Here is an 18,847-nt window from a genome sequence, read left to right as displayed (position 1 = left end):
TCAAGGTGGTAGTTGTAGCAGCATGACACAAGTGTGTCGAGAAGGTCCCTGGCTCCTGAGACTCTTAGGTCCTTCTGGAAGTTTGACACTCCCAGAGCTGGGCATGTGCCTCCCTTCACCTGCTCGGAAAAGCCCAGCAGGAAAGTTCGGTGAAATGCGGAGTTAATCAAAAAGAGTGAAAACAATTCACCCCCATCCGAACCCCCCAACGAGTCCGGTAGCGTGTCTGACGCCCCCTTCAAACTGGTGAGAATGAGTGTGGGCTTGGGGGAGGGCGCTCTTAGTATTTTCAGCTGATCTCTTCTGCTTCCTGGGCCAAGGGCTCGATGCTGGAATCTGTGAGCAGATAGTGTGTGAGGAGTTCGGTGCCTTCCTGTGGCACAAAACCACTTCAGCTAGAATGATGCATTTGTTTTGTGGGGCATCAGCAATGAAATGTTTGCGTGTATTCGGGTCTCTCGAACAGCTGAGAGCACTGGGTATGCAGGTGGTGGAATAGCCTTGCTAGGCTTTTTTGTCCTGTGCCTTCATTCCTTGTCTTGATGTATTTTGTGCCCAGGTCTGAGATAAAAGAGGAAGCTACGCAGGTTAAAACAGCACCGCCTGCTAAAGTAAGTGGTTTTTCCTGTTCTCGTCAGCACTTGGGCCCTGTCCGAGCACTGCTGACAACTTTTAAACCACTCGCAGTGGCGGCGAGTCAAGAAACAGTTCTCTCCTGTGCACATGTCACTCACACCTCCACGTGATCTTTACATGCAGCATTTGTAGCACAAACGAAACGTAACGAGGGCATGTGTGTGTTGTGTCGGTGCAGTGAGTCCTTCCTCCTGCCATGCTTGTCCAGGTCAGAGAAGTTGCTAAACACCTGGTCCTAGACAATGTGTGACGGAGGCACTGGTGATTGTTTTACTGCTCCAGATTCCTGGTAGATTCAGGACTGGCCATCAGCGTGGGAACATGTAGTGATGCTTACGGAGGGCTGAGGCTGGTAAATGGCAGAACTGTTAATGGGGAAAGCTCCTGATGTCTCGCGTTGTTTCCCTTACAGACCACGCCTCCCAAGTGTGTCGACTGCAGACAGTACCTGGACGATCCCGACCTCAAGTTCTTCCAGGGGGATCCCGACGATGCGGTAAGCGGCTCATTGCTGGGGTTTAGAAATGTGGCCATGCTGCTGGGAGTGAAGGTCCAATGTGCCCCTCTCTCTCTCAGCTGGAGGAGCCGGAGATGCTGACAGATGAGCGCTTGTCCATTTTCGATGCCAACGAAGATGGGTTTGAAAGTTACGAGGATTTGCCCCAGCACAAAGTGACCTCCTTCAGGTAAAGCTTCTTGCACTGGTGCACCAACAATAGTTTAGCAATGCTGCATTTGTAACCCCTGGGGCAAATCAGACTCCAGGGGGGTTGCTCTCTTCTGCACAACATGGAGAGGCTTGGTTCTGCCTTGAGCACTACTCTAGGTGGTGAGACTGCTTCCCATGCACGTAGCCTGGAGCTTGGTTCCCGGGCGTGCAATCCTTTCTGCCCTTGCTAAGGGAAGTATGCATCTCCCCGTGTCCGACGCAGGACATGTAAATGCAGAGCTGTTTGCAGCGAGCCCTGGATGCTGGCTTAAGCTGAGTATTAAGTGTAACATCCTTGAGGTGTTGAACAACGTGCAATCGGGAAACATCCTTTCTCCTCTCTCGCACAGCGTCTACGACAAAAAGGGTCATTTGTGTCCGTTTGACACCGGGCTCATAGAGAGGAACATAGAACTGTACTTCAGTGGTGCTGTGAAACCAATATATGACGACAACCCTTGTCTAGATGGTAAGTGTCTTTTGTCGCAGAGCTGGAGGCAGACACCGGCCTGCCTGGTATCCTGGGACTTCCTCAGTCTGTGTCCTGAGGACCAGTCCAAAGGCCTGGGAAACCCAGTCTTTGTGCCGCCAGTGGAATCTTGGCAGTGCGAGGAACGACCTCTCCTCTCAGGTGACGTTGCTAGCACTAGTTACTGCCACGGAGTAAATTGTTCAGTAATTCTGCAGGAGCTCGGTTATGGTGGGGCTGGGGGCAACATGGCAGTGCTGATTCTGAACCGAAGTTCAACAGCCTGTTAATGGCAAGTGTTTTAAAAGCAGCTGTGCTCTGATCTGGGCCAGTAAATCAGCGTGCAGGCCTGGTTCTCCGGAGATGTGCAGTGTGTGCAGTACGCTCCTGTCGTGAGCTGGTAGTGTTTCTCACCTGCTCTGATCTGGTGCCACGGGCTGAACAGTGTGCGGCAACAGAGAATCTGGGCCCTGGGCAACAGAATCCGAACCCTTGCAGTGTGTTCCTAGGAGTGTGTGTGTGTCTGAGAAACATCCTTGCTCTTCCCCGTTCAGGTGGCGTCCGAGCCAAGAAACTAGGTCCCATAAACGCTTGGTGGATCACTGGGTTTGATGGAGGAGAAAGAGCCTTGATCGGATTCACTACAGGTAGGTCCGCAAACGGGCGTTTCAGGGGGCTTCTCCCTTGGGGGGGCTGGCGGGATCCCTGTGCTCTGAGGGTTAAAGATTCAGGTACCCCACGGCTACGAAGCAGCAAGCTGCTGGGGGGTGGGGAGTGGGAGCCGAGGCACTCGATAACCGCCAGAGCGGGTTGTTGCAAATCAATTGCTGATGCTGGGGGGTCACTCCTGTTACACAAGCCACGAAATGCTGATTTTTCTCTGGACTCATCCATGCGCAGCTGCCCCAGTGTAACTCAGGGAGGGGTTTTAAACTCTTGCCAAAGGCCATGTGCAGGTGGGTATTATTTTGGATGATACCAATGAGGAACAAAGTGATGCTAAACAGAGCTAAGCCACTCTTGAATTGAAGTCTGTGTAGACGCTTGGGGGACTGACAGGACTCTGCTTCTGAGAGTCCTTTACACTTTTCCCGTCACATGTTCCTTAGCTTATTTGGGCCTTTCGGCTGTTCGGTGACGTGTTCCGTAAAGCCCCTGCAATCACCGTCTCTGGCAATCTCTCTCTGCTTCAGCCTTTGCGGATTACATTCTCATGGATCCCAGCGAGGAATACGCTCCCACCTTTGCCTTAATGCAGGAGAAGATCTACATGAGTAAAATTGTTGTGGAATTCCTCCAGAACAATCCCGATGTCAGCTATGAGGACTTGCTGAACAAGATCGAGGTGAGACATGGCGTGGCCGTCCTCTGACCCACAGAGTCTCCCCGTTGGGTTCCCAGCCCCCAGGGGCATTGCAGACAGGAGCCAAGGGGTCACAGCCATGCTGCTAAATGTCAGGGGGCGCTTGGCGAGGTGAGCGACGGATTCCAGGGTGTGTCCTCCTATGGGAACTGCTGGACTAGCTGACTCTGAACTCTTGGGCTGTTCACACTGTACGAGGATGTGTCCATCTGGTCCTCCCCATTGAATGGGGTGTGGGTGAGAGCGAGGAGATGGATTTTATTCTACTTGTGGTTTGTCTCAAGCCACACTGTAGGTTGTTCCTCTTTACTAAACCCTCTGGAGGGTGGAGCTCTGCCTCCAGTTCTTCCCTACGGCGAGGGTGAATGTCACTCGTCCGCACAGCTCCCCACAAGGCCGTGGCCATGCTGAGGCCTGGTCTGAGGGCTGATGTGGCTGTGGTGTTGCTGCACGAGGGTGAATCTCAGCCTCGCTGAGGGAATGAGAGGCTTCCCTTTTCAGTCGCTCTTGGTGAGTTTGTGGGGCCGCCCTGAGTGGTCTGCGCCCCTGTGTCCAAGAACCAGGGACCCCAAGACTCTGGCTGCCTGTGAAATGGTCCGTGCCGTTGGGTCTAGAGCTGCAATGCTCTCGGGTGGTGTGAGGTGTGCTGTAGGCGGGGATGTCCCGTGACCCTCTGCTGCGTCTTTTCAGACAACAGTGCCTCCTGCTGGGCTGAACTTCAACCGCTTCACGGAGGACTCTCTGCTGCGGCACGCCCAGTTTGTGGTGGAGCAGGTGGAGAGCTACGATGAGGCTGGAGACAGTGATGAGCCGCCCGTCCTCATCACGCCGTGCATGAGAGACCTGATCAAACTGGCGGGCGTCACCCTGGGGAAGAGGTAGGGGTGGTGGGAGCTGCCCCCGGCCCATTCTGCAAACAGCTGTGCTCTGCTGGGGGTTATACAGGCACTAGGTCTCGGGCCTTGCCTCTGCCCGCTGCTATGCCATGTTGAATTCACGCCCTACCTTATTCTGGGGTAACTTCCCTGGCTCTAGACAGACCCCAGGGATCTGTATGCCAGCGTGGGGTGAGTTGCCATAAGGGGCTCCTGAACTCGGCTCCTAATCAGTCCAGTTGAGTGCAAAGACAATCCCCTCTGCGTTGCTGTTTAGGGAGCCAGGGCGGTCTGGTGGTTAAAACACTGGGCCGGGATCCAGGAGACCTGGTGTCTGTTCCCAGCCCGGCCACAGGCTCCCCATGGAACCTTGCGTGAGTCCCTGCATCTCTGGGCCTCGGTTCCCCGTGTGATCCTTCCTTGGTCAGTCTGGATTGTGGGGACTCTCTCTTACGAGTGCATTTTCAGTGCCAGTTAAGGGGCATTTCCTGCCAAGCCAATAGTTAGACACCTTTTATCATGAGATTCTGTAGTAGGTACTGTGCCAGCTTGCGTGCGGGCCAGGGGGGGTATGAGGAGAGCGGTCATTGGCATTGCACGTAGCCAGAATTTTTCCATCCCAGTGTCTGGTGGGACAGGGTAATGCCACCAGTGCAGGACCGTGCTGCAGCGGGCAGTGCCTGAGCCGCTCTCTGTTCCAGGCGAGCGGCGAGGAGACAGGCCATTCGGCATCCCACCAAGATAGACAAGGACAAAGGGCCCACCAAGGCCACCACCACCAAGCTGGTGTACCTCATCTTCGACACCTTCTTCTCGGAGCAGATCGAGAAGAACGAGAGAGAGGAAGACAAGGAGAACGCCATGAAGCGCCGGCGCTGCGGCGTGTGTGAGGTAACCAGCAGCTGCATCTGACCCCCAGCTTGGGGGCTCAGGGGAGAGTGCTGGGGAATGGCTTCCCGCTGCCCCTTGGGCTGTGTGGCTGGCTGGACGTGGTGCCCCAGAGGGAAAGGCTCAGTGGGGCGACGTTCTCCTTTCTGGGGACAATGCATCCATTTCCCTGCAGCCTAAAGAAGGGAAACACTGAGAACAGTGCGGGGAAAGGAAGGAAGCTGTACTGTGTCAGGGCGGCTCTGCCATTTCCCTCCAGGCCTGGTTCTCCCGGAGGCCCCTTTGGCACCTCCCGAGCCAGCCAGGGTTGCTCCGTGGTGGGAGGATGCTAAGGAGCAGCATGGGGTGCTCGCTCTCCACTCCAAATCCTCTTCTAGTCAGTGTGAGTCTGTCCACAGGCTTTGCTCATGCCTGTACTCTGCTGTTGGCCACGGTCAGGAGCAAGACCTGATGGAGCCAAGCTCCTGCTTCCACTTGCGAGCGCCACGTCCTCGGGGACGAGTTGCTCCTACGGCTCCTCCACCGTTGGCAGCCACTCAGCCTTCTCCTTTCTCCCCTTCCCTGCAGGTCTGTCAGCAGCCCGAGTGTGGAAAGTGCAAAGCCTGCCAGAACATGGTCAAGTTCGGTGGTAGTGGACGGAGCAAGCAAGCCTGCCTGCAGAGGAGGCGAGCGAGCGCCTGGGAGCTGCGCAGAGCCCGGGGGGGTGGATGCTGGGGGCCCCTCTACCCCTGGGGACAGCAGACATTACTGTACAGGGAGTCAGCAGTCTCCTGGCAGGACAGAATGACAGCTGGTACTACCCGGGATTGGAATGACCAGACAGGAGCAGAGTCTGGTCTCTGTCTCCAGCAGGGCCAGCACTGGCCGTGTCAGCCAAGAGCCACAGCAGCAGACAGCGATGGGATAACCTGCCCCTGGGGGAGATTCCCTCCTGACTCAGCTCACGCCCTGAAGCACAAGGGTTTATGGCCCTTCCAAAGTGCTCGGTAGTTTGAGAGCTTTCCCGGTGTAAGTCTGGATAGGCGTGTTGGCCACTCCACTCTGCTCTCGTTACCTTGAACCCGCTGCTGTCTGTCGACGGGGCGGAGGGACGTGCTGCCCACGCTAATCTCAGTGACACGTCCTTTCTGTAGCAAGCCAGACCAGACCCAGGTAGTGATGTGACTAGAAAACCTGAACAGAACTGAGTGAAATTCCCTCTCCCACTGCAGAGTGGGGCAGGGATGGGACCATCTGCCCCTCCCAAAGGCGCTGAGCACGGAGGACACAGCAGAATGGCTTAGGCAGCAGCATGCCAGAGTTCGGGATGGGCTGCTGCTGGGAATAATGGTCGGAGGCTCGGGGACCAGGGGTGGAATCGGGCTGTGGCAGCATCTCCCATGGGAGACGGTGGAAGCCCTGGCGTTGGGATGGGCTGGGCAAAGCACTTGGGAGCCTGTTGAAGGAGCCGACCTGCCCTGGCGGGTGGTGGGGACGGAGCGCGTGGCCTCGTCAGTCACCGGATGCCCTGACTGTCGCTCCCACCCTAGGTGCCCCAATCTGGCCGTCAGAGAAGCAGATGAAGACGAGGAGGTGGACGATAACATCCCCGAAATGCCGTCCCCCAAAAAAATGCTCCAGGGAAGGAAGAAGAAGCAGAATAAAAGCAGGATTTCCTGGGTGGGGGAGCCAATCAAGGTAGGGCCGGAGGAGACATCTCACTGGCAACGCGTGTTCCCGCCCAGGTAAACGGGCATCGATGTCGTGAGCAAATCTCCCCAGTGGGTGGAACATTACCTGCCAGCTGGGAAGCTGCAGGGTCTCGCTGCTGCCCCATTGCCAGGTCTTCAGCGCAGCACTCGCGCATAGCCCCTGCTTTCCTTGGTGGACGTGGATCTGCTGTGCTGGGTGCAGGTACCACCTGCGTGCTGCTTAGGGAACGTGCAGCGAGATCCGCTGCACAGGTCTGATGGTGTCTGTGACACATGCGGGAGCGTTTTGAGATGTACCAGCCACCTGGGGGAATTGGGGCTTTTCAGCCGCACCTCCTTTGTCCACTCTAGCCTGTTTGGTTTGCCAGCGCGCTGCATGGGGAGCAGATTTGGGTGGGAGTTTGTGGGCCTGTCAGAGGTTAACCCTCAATCGGAACCTTTCCTCGTCTCTGCGGGGCTCGAGGCCTTGCTAGAACCGAGCGTCTTGCGGGAAGTGTCGAGCTCCTGTTGTCTGCAGGCTGGGGTGGCTTTCGTGACGGCTGGGCTGTGGTTGAGTGGCTACAATGCAAGGGCCAGAACCCCTGTCTCTGGGAATAGATGCGGGTCAGCGTTCACGGCTTCTCCAGCCCCACCAGTGAGGAGCTCTGCTGCGGTCACAGCAGGAACGCTCAGTAAGCCTGCTAATGAAAGCCCCCGACTCCCTCGTACGGGCTGCCCTCGTGGCCAGCACACTGGGGACTGAGCCAGGGACCCCATCGCTAAAAGCAGGAGCTGCTGCAGCTGCAGCCAGTGTGCAAAAGCTCCTTAGCCGGGACTGTCAACTCGTGGGCTCTGCGGAAGGACACGGAGAGCTCACCGTGGGTTCCAGGTGCTGTCTGGCAGAGCAGGGGAGTGTCTCTAGCTCCGAACCACGAGAGAAATGAGAAAACTCCAGGTAATGGGGTTTCTGCCGGTTCTAATAAGCAGCCTTTGTCCGCAGCGCGACGGGAAGAAGGACTATTACCAGAAGGTTTGCATTGATTCCGAGACCCTGGAGGTGGGGGACTGCGTTTCCGTCAGCCCCGACGAGCCCTCCAAGCCTCTCTACCTAGCCAGGTTTGTGGCGATCTGGGGGCGAACGTGCATTTGTCTGCGTGCCGGAGGGGTTCTGGGCAGGGACTGGTGCAGGGATTACAGGCGTGTCCTGCAGTGATCACACAGGGGCATTTCCTGCAGAGATGTTGGGAGATCCCTGTCTGAGTGAGGCTGTCACTCTGCTGTTACTGATTTGTGCGATGGTGGGTCCTGGAGGCCCCAGCCTAGAACCTGCCCTTACCTACGGTAAGAGACCTGCCCCAAGGAGCTCGGTCTAAATACGCATGACAGATGGGTGGGAGAGGAGACCCAGGCTCTGGGAAGGGAGGTGACTTGCCTGTGGTCATCCAGCAGGGCAGTGGCAGAGTTGGGAAGAGAACCTGGGTCTCCGGAGTCCCAGCTCTCCCCGGACCCTCTCTGCCTGGGGTCTCGTTTGCCCCAGCACCGCTCAGGGTGAAACTTTCGTAGCCCAGCCAGCGATGAGGAAAGCATCTTTCCCTTGGCAGCCTTGGGGTGGTGGTAAAACACAAGCCCTTCCCTTGCAGAGTCACTGCGCTGTGGGAAGACAGCAGTGGACAAATGTTCCATGCCCACTGGTTCTGCCAGGGCATCGACACTGTCCTGGGAAAGACCTCGGACTCATTGGAGCTCTTCCTGGTGGACGAGTGCGAGGACATGCAGCTGTCCTACATCCACGGCAAAGTGAACGTTGTCTACAAGGCTCCCTCGGAGAACTGGGCCTTGGAGGTGGGTGGCTGCCGTCGTCTTGGCAGGCCTCCGGTGGGAGAGTGCTGCGTGGCTCGGGACCCAGCCTAGTCTGCTTATCTTGGGACATCAGCAAGTGACAGCTGCTTGAAGGACACAGCTGGTCATTGAGCTAGTAGAGGCTTGGCGAAAACGGCTGTCCAACGAAATGGACTCGATTGCTTAGCGGCCCCAGACAAGGTCAGGGCCCTGTTGCACGAGGGGCTGTATGCACAGCTAGTGAGAGGTGGTTCCTTTTCTGAGGAGCTTGCAGTGTGAACAGATGAAGGGTGGGAGGGGAAACAGAGGCACAGAGAGAGGAAGCACCTTGCCGACTGTCACGCAGCAGGTCAGTGGCAGAGCTGGGAATAGAACCCAGGTGTCCTGGCGCCCCTCGTTCTCGGAATGATACACTGGCTCTGTTTGGGTAACTTCCTGGAGAGAAGTTTGCGAGGGGAACAGAGGTTCCCCGCCCTTCCCCCACGTGTGATGCTCTTTTGATAAGTATCCTGAGTACGTAACAACAGTCTGTCCGGCAGTGGGATCCAGACAGTTGCTCGCCCCCTGGCTGCGGGACCTCTACAATTTGTCTTTCCCCACAGGGGGGGCTGGACATGGAGATAAAGATGGTGGAAGACGATGGCAGGACCTATTTCTACCAAATGTGGTATGATCAAGAGTACGCCAGGTTCGAGTCTCCTCCGAAGCTCCAGCCCTTGGAAGACAACAAGTACAAGTGAGTGCGTGAGGCTGCCTGGCTGGCGGGGCAAAAGGCTCCATCGTCTCTCCAGAGATGGGTTTAGACGCAACTCGCCTGAGCTCTGGTTTATTTGTACTCGGGTTATTGCCAGCTCAAGGCAGGAGAGGAGCTTCAAACCAATCAGGGCGGACTGGCTGGTTCTCGTTTTCTCAGCTCAACCATCTGGGGCACTGTGCTAACAGTAACCTGGGGCTTGGCTCAGACACGCCGAACGATGAATTTATCTAGTAGTAGTTTCAGCTTCTATCCTGTATCAGAGGGGAGCCGTGTTAGTCTGGATCTGTAAAAGGCAACAGAGTCCTGTGGCACCTTATAGACTAACAGACGTTTTGGAGCATGAGCCTTCATGGGTGAATCCCCACATGACATGTATCCGGCGAGGTAGGGATTCACCCCCGAAAGCTCATGCTCCAATACGTCTGTTAGTCTATAAGGTGCCACAGGACTCTTTGCAACTTCTATCCTGGCTCAGATAGGAGTGTTGATTAAATCCCCCCCAGGACCCATCAAAATCCACCCCCCCCCCCTCGCATTTTAAGCCAGTGTGGGGTATGTGTGAAAAGCAGCAGGTGTGATGTTTGTCGTGCACAGATCAGGCCCCCATTGTGTTAGGTGCTGCGCATACAACAGAGGCACAGTCCCTGCCCCCAAGAGCACAGATTGCAGCACCCATAAATATCTCAGCTGCCCTTTGCATCCAGCTCCGAGCCCTCTGCTTCCCCCACAGGTTCTGTATGAGCTGCGCTCGCTTGGACGAGGTGAGGCAGAAGGAAATACTCAGAGTCATGGAGCCCCAAGAGGAGGTGGACGGGAAGATGTTTTACGGCCTGGCGACAAAGAACGGGGTGCAGTACAGGATAGGGGATGGCGTCTTCCTGCTGCCGGAGGCTTTCTCCTTCAGGTTGGTTCTTGCCAGGCGGGCAGGGGGTGTCTCTTCTCGGCAGGGTTTATTCACAGCCCCCATGGCGGAGTTGTCTTCAGTATCTCCCAGAACGGAGAACCCAGCAGCTGTAAATGGATTCCGAGGTTTTTAAGTCTAGAAGATCCCTATGTGACCTCCCGCAGAGCTCCTCCCCCCAGTTGGGCTGGAGCAGGCTCTACAGAAAGACACATGGTCTTGAGTTAAAGAGCGTATGTGATGGAGTATCCGCCCTGTCCTTAGGCAAGTTGTTCCCCTGGTTAATGGCCCTCCCTGGTTTAAAAAAAAAAAAATCTGCACCTTATTTCTAGTGTGACTTCTGTCTGGATTCAACTGCTGGCTGCAGGGTTTCATTCTGCCTTTTCCTACTCGGCTAAGGAGCCCTCACTGCCCTAACCTCTTCCCCATGTAGCCAGGGAGCAGGTCAGCTCTTAATCTTTCCTTGGGTAAACTCCATAGATTGAGCTTCCTTGGTTGCTTTTTGGACATGTAAGCCCCCTACAGCTGCTGGGTGAGTTGGAATAAAGTTTTTCAGGGGGCGGGGGGAAATGTAGCAGGACACGAAGCTGGTCTGGCTGAAACTCGGGTAACCTGGTTCTATAAAGTGGCTGGTGCGCAGAGTAGCAGAGAAGATTCTCACGGGTGTGTAGCAGCCTCCGTCTGGGAGTGGCAGCACTGAATCGCTAGGCCATGACCCAAACATCATGCAGCTGCCTACAGGAGGGTGTTGTCTTTGGGTCGTGCCTAGGAGCCCAGCATGGAGCAGGACCCACTGCGCGAAGTTCTGCACAAACACCCAACAGTTCCTGCCTCGAAGAGCTTCCTGCCCAAGTGACTCTGTCTTGCACCCTCCTCTGAAGCAGCTGGTCAGAGACGGGACAGGGGGCTAGAGAGCTCGCTGTGTCCGAGCCGTTGTGGCAGCTCAGGAGACGTGTATTCCGGCAGCATCGGGGCTCTGAAAACGCCTGGGCTGCACACGCGGAAGAGGGGACCTCACAAGATCTCGTACCTCCTTGCTGCAGGCAGGCTTTCTGCTTCGTCAGAGGGGCTCCTTAATCAGGGAAGGGCCCTGGTTCCGAAAGCAGAGTCGCTGCCAGGCCGGGGCACTTCGGGGGGCTGCGTTGGATTGTCCCCTGAAGGGTGGATCGGTGGGCAGCCTCTTACCCCTGCTCCGCTCTCCCCCAACCCCAGCATGAAGCTGGCCAGCCCAGCCAAGCGCCCCAAGAAGGAGGCTGTGGATGAGGAGCTGTACCCAGAGCACTACCGCAAGTCCTCCGAGTACATCAAGGGCAGCAACCAGGATGCCCCGGAGCCGTACCGCGTGGGCCGCATCAAGGAGATCTTCTGCAGCATACGCAGCAATGGCAAGCCCAACGAAGCTGACATCAAGCTGCGGGTCTACAAGTTCTACAGGTGAGCGGGGCTGGGCTCGGGCAGAGCCTCCGGAAGGTCCGTTTGGGGAGGAGCCGCACGAGTAGGGGCCTTCTCCACCCTGTCCCCAAAGCAAAGCCAGCATTCTGCATAGACAGACCGGAACTCTCCCTGGGACCACACAGGGGCCGTCTGCGCTCAGCCAGGAGGGTGCTTCCCAGCTCGGCCAGACAGACGTGCTAGCTCTGCGGCCAGGGATAGCTGAACAGGCGGCTGCCTGAGTCCAAACCTCCCCAGGGCATGTACTCCGGTGGCTAGCCCGAGCCGCTGCCTGTGCTGCACCCAGCTATGCTGCTGTTTTTAGTGTGCTATTTTGAGCAAAGCTAGTGCGTGTGTGTCTGTCTGAGGTGGCAGCATTCGGCGCAGACATTCCCTAACCCAGTGCTCCATTCAGCCCTAGCCAGGTTCTGCACTGTTCCTAGGTTTCCTCGCAGCCCTGCTCAGCCCACACTCTAGGTCATCCTTCAGGAGCTACTCCCACCTCTTTGCATGTCCCGCCGGGATAACAAACCAGCTGCTTTGTTTATCAGAACGAATCTAACCTTCTCCAGCAGGATGAGCACCAGCTAACGGGGCAGGAGAGATTTGGGTGAACGTTCCTGTCTGTCTTCTCCAAGGGGACGGACTTAACATGGTGGATGTTGGAACTCAGGCAGTGTGCGGGGTAGAAGCGCAGTCCCTTTCCCCGCCTCCCCCAAGCACACTCCCTAGTGAAAGTGACCTGTGTGCTGCAGGCCTGAGAACACCCACAAGTCCATGAAAGCAAGTTACCACTCGGACATCAACCTGCTGTACTGGAGCGATGAGGAGGTGACGCTGGACTTCAAGGCTGTGCAGGGCCGCTGTAGGGTGGAGTACGGAGAGGACCTGACGGAATGTATTCAGGACTATTCTGCCAGCGGGTCTGACCGTTTCTACTTCCTAGAGGTAACCTCTGCTTGGAGGTGCACGGGGGGGCGGGAGCGAACAGAGCAGGTGACGTGACACGTGAGGGGTTGCTAGAACTGACTTGCACATCGTTAACATCAGTAGCCGATGATAACATCTGGGGCACGTCACAAGTCTCAGGGACTCTTTGTACCTGCTAGGGGAGCGTAGCACTGTTTGACTCTGCCAAGCGTTGTTGAAAGGGACATGGCCCCATCTGTCCTGAGCCAGCCAGCAAGGGTGTGAGCGGTTCTCAGGGGAGTCCAGGCAGAAGCATAAGAGCCCTCTCTCCGAGAGCCACCAGAAGTGTGTCACAGTGCTTCACTGTGGAGCTGAGCGCCCGGGCTGCGTCCAGGGGGCAGTTTTCAGGATCACACAGGGGCTTAGACAAAGGGGTGGGTGGATTCTGGCGCTGCCCTACGTTAACTGAAGCAGCGTAGTGCTCACGAAGACAGCGTCCCCCAAACACCAGCTGGACTGGTGGCATAAAGGGCACGCATGAGCCTTACGTCTGTTCCCTTGCAGGCTTACAATGCAAAAACCAAGAGCTTTGAAGACCCCCCGAACCATGCCCGCCGAGCTGGCAGTAAAGGCAAGGGGAAAGGCAAAGGCAAAGGTAAGTCTAAATCCTGGTGTTTTTGTCTCTTGCAACTTTTTTGTAGCTGCTTCTGCTCCATGTTACTGCACAGCTTGCCCAGAACCGTGCAGGGAAAGCTGCATTGTGCATAACCAGACACAGAAATGCTGGTTTGAAGTAATGTTCATGCAGGATACAGGTGTATCTCCTGCAGCGTTGTAAAGGGACAGCAATATGAAACCTTAACTCACTCCCAAAAGCTTAGAGTAGTTTCCTGTATCAGAGTCGTGGCCCAGGCCCCTGTTGTGCTGGGAGCTGTACGTTGTTTGTTAGGTGTATGACAGTAGCGTCTATGGCCCAGACCCCTAAGGTGCTGGGCACTGTCTGCCCCAAGGAGCTCAGCCTGGCATGTGCCCAAGCTGTTGTGCTGGTTTCGTGTTTCTTCTCTCCCCCGTTGCTGCGTGAAAGAGCCACACGAAGGGGGGGAAGGGCCGACGTACCTTCCTGGCTGGGAGTGGGGACGAAAGGCGGCGGGGTGGTGGGAAGGGGGAGACGTTCTGTTGCAGTGGACTTAGGGGGAGGCTCTAGTGCGAGTGGGTTAAACCCGTCCAGCCGGCGAGGGCTTCATGTTGGTTTTAAGTGATGTAGAGATGGGGGAAGGATCTGCATTCCAAACGCTAGCAAGGAAATAGACTGTGGGGGCAGGGGGGTAATGGTGCTTGGGTGCCAGCCTGCCCTTTGGAAAGCAGCCCCTTAACCCACCTGAGTTCTCGCCTGCTCCCGACCGTGGCCAGAGAGGCAGCCGGGTGCCGGCACAAACGGTCTCTCCTTTCCCCGCCCAGGCAAAGGCAAGTCGGCGTCTGCCTCGGAGCAAAGCAGACAGGAGGCTGCCGAGGTGAAGCTGCCCAAACTGCGCACCCTGGATGTGTTCTCGGGCTGCGGGGGCCTGTCTGAGGGATTCCACCAAGCAGGCAAGGAGTGGGGTGCAGAGCCAGGGCCCTGGGGGGGGGCCCTTCCTCCTTGCATCTCTTCGGTGTGAATTGTTTCTAGTACTGTGGTGCCTGGGGGTCCCGGCACGAGCGAGTCCCAGAGGGGCCCCCGTTCCTTGGCTTTCGCAGGCTGGCAGTCCCTTATTTGAAAGCCAAATGTGTGTCACCCCCTTAGGTTTACATAGCAGCAGCAATGAACTGCTGGCACGTACCTGCGTTGCCAGAGGCTGGCGGAGAATCCTGGAGCTTGAACTGGGGGTGGCTGGAGGGGGGAGTAAGAGTCGCTTTGCTATAGTAGATTGCAGCATCCCCCCACTCGCCGGTCGCAACCCACCGGTCTCGGCTGCCCGCCTGCGAGCAGGCCCTGGAGCTCCACGGCTGATTTCCTGACTCTGGAACAAACCTCCACGCTCCCCTGCTGGGCCCTGCACAGATGCTCGTATGAATCAGTCCCTGGCCAAAGAGCTCGCAGCCTAGATAGACCCAGGGGCTGGAGGGGAAACTGAGGCACAAGGGAGGGAAAGGAACTTGCCCAAGGTCAGTGGCAGAGGCGGGAATAGAACTCAGCTGTCCTGAGCCCCTGTCCAATGCTCCACTCACTAGACCGCACCACCTCTAGCAGTCCCCTACCCCCACCCCACACATGCTCCCTGAAAATGACAGAGCCGAGTTGGGTGGAACGGGTGTGAGGTGCCTGCCGTGGGCTGCTGCTGGGTCTAACGTCCTTGGCTCCTGCTCCGTCCCCAGGGATCTCGGAGACGCTGTGGGCCATCGAGATGTGGGATCCGGCTGCCCAGGCCTTCCGCCTCAATAATCCCGGCACCACGGTGTTCACCGAGGACTGCAATGTGCTGCTGAAGCTGGTCATGTCTGGTGAGAAGACCAACTCGCTGGGCCAGAAGCTCCCGCAGAAGGGGGACGTGGAGATGCTGTGCGGCGGCCCGCCCTGCCAGGGCTTCAGCGGCATGAATCGCTTCAACTCCCGCACCTACTCCAAGTTCAAGAACTCCCTGGTGGTCTCCTTTCTCAGGTGAGGGGCCCGGCCTTGCCGCCGGCTGCCCGTCCCGATGGGTGGCTGGCTGCCGCTGGCGTACCTGAGAAGCCCCCTGCGTCCATGTATCGGAGCAGTGGGCTCTGCCTGGGCATGCCCTGCTAGGGAAATGCAAACTGGGTCTGCAGGTGCTGCTGGGGCTCTGGGCCCCGCTCCTCCCATGGAGGCTTTTCGGGGTCTCGTGTGACCTGTGCTTGGCGAGCTCTGACCTTAGGGTCATGGCCAGACATACAAAGAAACTGAGGCACAACAGAGTGGGGGATGTGTCTTGCTCCAAGGTCAAAGAGCCCAGGAACCCGAGTCCTCTGCTTTAACGACTGAACTGTCCCCGAGGGTGTGGAGAGGGTGGAAGGGGCTGCTGAGGACTCTCCAACGGCCATGTAACCATCGGTGGGGTAGGAAAGGAGGGGCACTGGACTGGGATTCGGCAGACCCAGGCAGGTCGCTTTGTCTCCCCTGGGACTTGACTCCCCTCCACCCCAAACCGCAGGAGACTTGAGCTGCCTCTCGGAGCTTCCAAGCCCCTCTCGGTGTTTTGGGGTGAGAGTCACCAGAATTGTGCAGAACCTCCAGTGCAGAGGGTTAGTTTGTGGCACTGGCTCCAGGGTCTGTCTGCTGGCCCGGCAAGAGCCTGTCTCTAATCTCGCTTGTCCCGTGTCCACCCCCCGTGCAGTTACTGTGACTACTACAGACCCAGGTTCTTCCTGCTGGAGAATGTGAGGAACTTTGTCTCCTTCAAGCGCTCCATGGTGCTGAAGCTCACCCTGCGGTGCCTCGTGCGAATGGGCTACCAGTGCACCTTTGGGGTGCTGCAGGTAGGAGCCAGGCACCGGCCGGGATCTGGGGGCCCTGCTCCCATGGAGGCTGCCCTGGCCGGAGACTCGGCTGGGCTAAACCTGCCTCTGCCAAACTCATTCCCCTCTGGCCAGAATTGCAGCAGGGACGCCGCCCCGCTGAGCCCTTGGGCTCTGCTCCCCTGCCGCCGTTCCCATTCTGCCGCTCTCCAGCTCAGGACACCACGGCAGGAACGCTGCCTCCCCTGAGCCCTTCGGCCTGGCTCCCCTGCCGCCGTTCCCATTCTGCCGCCGTTCCCATTCTGCCGCTCTCCGGCTCAGGACGCCACGGTCCTGTGCTGGGGGGACGAGCCCACGTTCGCGTTTGCTCAGGGCACTCTTCCTCGGTCCAGGCGGGTCAGTACGGCGTGGCCCAGACACGCCGAAGGGCCATCGTCCTTGCTGCGGCCCCTGGAGAGAAGCTGCCCATGTTCCCTGAGCCCCTGCATGTGTTCGCGCCCCGGGCCTGCCAGCTGAGCGTCGTGGTGGACGACAAGAAGTTTGTCAGCAATATCACCAGGTGAGCGCGTCCTCGGCAGGGCTGTGCCCAGGCCTGGGGTGTGGATGGGGCCCCTGGAGCGACGGCTCTGGACGCCTGGGAGAGGACCAAGCTGCTCTGAGCCGTGCCGGCTCTTCCCCTGTCTGAAGGGGCTGGTCAGTGACGGGCGGGGGCGAGCTGCGACCAGCTGGGTGACCACTTCCTTTATTCCTCCTAGAACGTACTCGGGGCCCTTCCGAACCATCACGGTCCGGGACACCATGTCCGACCTGCCGGAGATCAGGAATGGCGCCTCGGCACTCGAGATCTCTTACAATGGGGAGCCGCAGTCCTGGTTCCAGCGGCAGATCAGGGGCTCGCAGTATCAACCCATCCTCAGGGATCACATCTGCAAGGTGAGGGTGTTCGCTGCGGAAAGCAGCATCTGCGCCTGGGGGGGGCCGCTGCTGCAGGGACACCCGGACGCCCCGACTTGGATCAAACCCCTGTCGGACCTGGCCCTGCGCAGACAGAGCGAGGGACTGGCCCTGCCCCATAGCCAAGGGTGGGATTATTTCCCCTTCTTACAGCTGGGGCCCCTGAGCCCAGAGAGATGCAGTGACAGAGGCGAGCGTGGAACCAAGGCCAGCCTGCCTCTACCTGCCCCTGAGTCCCCAGCAGCGGCAGCGCCCTGCATGCTGAGGCCCGCTGGGGGGCGGTATGGGGCGGGCTGCAGGGGAAGGGTAATGCTGGATCTCGGGCTTGGCCTTGCAGGACATGAGCGCGCTGGTAGCTGCTCGGATGAGGCACGTTCCCCTGGCCCCGGGCTCAGACTGGCGCGACCTGCCCAACATCGAGGTGCGGCTGTCGGACGGCACCACCACCCGGAAGCTGCGGTACACTCACCATGAGAAGAAGAATGGACGCAGCAGCACCGGAGCGTTGCGGGGGGTGTGCTCCTGCGCAGAAGGTACAGGGCGGGTGCCCGCACAGAGCTGGAGGGCAGGGAGTGGCTGCAGGTTCCCACCTGTGGGTGCTGAGGGGAGGCGGGAGAGGGGGACTGCTAATTAGTTCCTCTCTTGACATCTGAGAGCCCTTCTCATTCTAATGAGCATAGACTGCATCTTCTCGTCTCTGACCTGTGGCTTGTCCTTGTTCTCAGTAGCCATCTTGTGGCAATGAGTTCCACAGGTTAAACACTGGGGACAGAAAATGTGTCAATTCCGTGGCGCTTAATTCCTAGGGCCCATTGTGCTGGGTCCTGGGATGGGACATACGGGAACCAGGCTGTCTGCCCAGCTTCCTTGCCACCCTCCCCTGTAGTCCGCTCCTTGGCCCGTAGCGCAGAGGAAATCCCTATGCTCTGTTCCCTCCCGCAGGTAAACCATGCGACCCGGCAGACCGACAGTTCAACACCCTCATCCCCTGGTGCCTGCCCCACACCGGCAATCGGCACAACCACTGGGCCGGGCTGTATGGCAGGCTAGAGTGGGACGGCTTCTTCAGCACCACTGTCACCAACCCGGAGCCCATGGGCAAACAGGTGCGTCAGCGCGGCCCCGGCTGGGTGAGCTGGGACTCAGCCATGGCTGCCGCTGCGCTGTTGGGGTGCAGAGGGGGGCAGGGAGATGTCTGCACAGCCAGTCGCTGTGGGTTAAATCATGGGGGGCGAAGATCCACTCTTGTGCTGGGGCTAACCTCAGCGGCTGTTTCTCGGGGGCGCGTGCGGCAGGGTCTGGTGCAGCACCTACCCCAGCACCCTGTCTCGCTGCCGTCCGACCGTCTGGGAATTCACAGCTGCCTCCGTGTCCCGGTTCCCTTTCCCAGGGCCGAGTGCTTCATCCGGAGCAGCACCGGGTGGTGAGCGTGCGGGAGTGTGCGCGATCCCAGGGCTTCCCGGACACCTACAGGCTCTTTGGCAACGTCCTGGACAAACACAGACAGGTGGGTGCCACTCCCTGGGGAGCAGGGCGAGGTGCTGGGCGGGCCGGTTCCCCTGCACCTGGTGGGTGCGTTGCAGCAGGGCCAGTCCTCCATCCCCGCTCCTCCGTTCACATCGGCGTGGGGCCAGTGTGAATGACTGACTGCACACGGTGCAGTGTGGTGGAGGGTCGGAGCCCCAGCCTTTAACGCAAGGCCCTTTGCCCGGGGAATCGGGGAATCCAGAATCTGGGTTCCTGTCTGGAAGGAGAGAGGCTGGCTCAGAATGGGGTCATTGGGTGGGTGATCGCAGCGGAGGCCGTGAAAGCTCTGCTACCTTTACCCGATGTAACGTAGTCTGGATCTGCACAGAGCTCACGGCTCCCCTGCCTCTCTTCACAGGTTGGCAACGCAGTGCCTCCGCCTCTGGCGAAATCCATCGGGCTGGAGATCAAGTCGTGTGTGTTGGCAAAAATGAAAGAGGAGGCCACAGGTATCTCGGGGCGCAGGGCT

General features: G+C 58.2%; 2 protein-coding genes across 8 annotated transcripts in view; both read left to right on the top strand.

Moving 5' to 3' along the window:
- The window catches only part of S1PR2 (sphingosine-1-phosphate receptor 2), a 61,405-nt gene extending 52,196 nt beyond the window's left edge, over positions 1-9,209 (top strand). The window contains exon 3 of the transcript XR_007769596.1: positions 9,199-9,209. The gene's annotated coding sequence lies outside the window, so the exon portion shown is untranslated. The remainder of the gene's footprint in view (positions 1-9,198) is intronic.
- The window catches only part of DNMT1 (DNA methyltransferase 1), a 33,031-nt gene that overhangs the window by 13,076 nt on the left and 1,108 nt on the right, over positions 1-18,847 (top strand). For 5 of the 7 annotated variants that reach the window (XM_050924794.1, XM_050924798.1, XM_050924797.1 and 2 more), the window contains 26 exons: positions 560-611; positions 1,049-1,132; positions 1,213-1,322; positions 1,696-1,814; positions 2,369-2,461; positions 3,008-3,159; positions 3,868-4,055; positions 4,754-4,943; positions 5,508-5,605; positions 6,470-6,617; positions 7,611-7,726; positions 8,251-8,452; positions 9,052-9,185; positions 9,937-10,110; positions 11,320-11,541; positions 12,294-12,486; positions 13,012-13,102; positions 13,906-14,034; positions 14,800-15,082; positions 15,777-15,918; positions 16,290-16,456; positions 16,653-16,830; positions 17,189-17,384; positions 17,794-17,957; positions 18,242-18,358; positions 18,737-18,827. In XM_050924794.1, coding sequence (XP_050780751.1) covers positions 560-611; positions 1,049-1,132; positions 1,213-1,322; positions 1,696-1,814; positions 2,369-2,461; positions 3,008-3,159; positions 3,868-4,055; positions 4,754-4,943; positions 5,508-5,605; positions 6,470-6,617; positions 7,611-7,726; positions 8,251-8,452; positions 9,052-9,185; positions 9,937-10,110; positions 11,320-11,541; positions 12,294-12,486; positions 13,012-13,102; positions 13,906-14,034; positions 14,800-15,082; positions 15,777-15,918; positions 16,290-16,456; positions 16,653-16,830; positions 17,189-17,384; positions 17,794-17,957; positions 18,242-18,358; positions 18,737-18,827 — 3,833 coding nt within the window. The remainder of the gene's footprint in view (positions 1-559; positions 612-1,048; positions 1,133-1,212; positions 1,323-1,695; positions 1,815-2,368; positions 2,462-3,007; positions 3,160-3,867; positions 4,056-4,753; positions 4,944-5,507; positions 5,606-6,469; positions 6,618-7,610; positions 7,727-8,250; positions 8,453-9,051; positions 9,186-9,936; positions 10,111-11,319; positions 11,542-12,293; positions 12,487-13,011; positions 13,103-13,905; positions 14,035-14,799; positions 15,083-15,776; positions 15,919-16,289; positions 16,457-16,652; positions 16,831-17,188; positions 17,385-17,793; positions 17,958-18,241; positions 18,359-18,736; positions 18,828-18,847) is intronic. The other 2 variants (XM_050924795.1, XM_050924796.1) reach the window with 2 other exon arrangements.

This window comes from Gopherus flavomarginatus, chromosome 16 (assembly GCF_025201925.1).
Source record: "Gopherus flavomarginatus isolate rGopFla2 chromosome 16, rGopFla2.mat.asm, whole genome shotgun sequence".
Classification (NCBI taxonomy): domain Eukaryota; kingdom Metazoa; phylum Chordata; order Testudines; family Testudinidae; genus Gopherus; species Gopherus flavomarginatus.
This window is presented reverse-complemented; position numbering and strand designations above follow the sequence as displayed.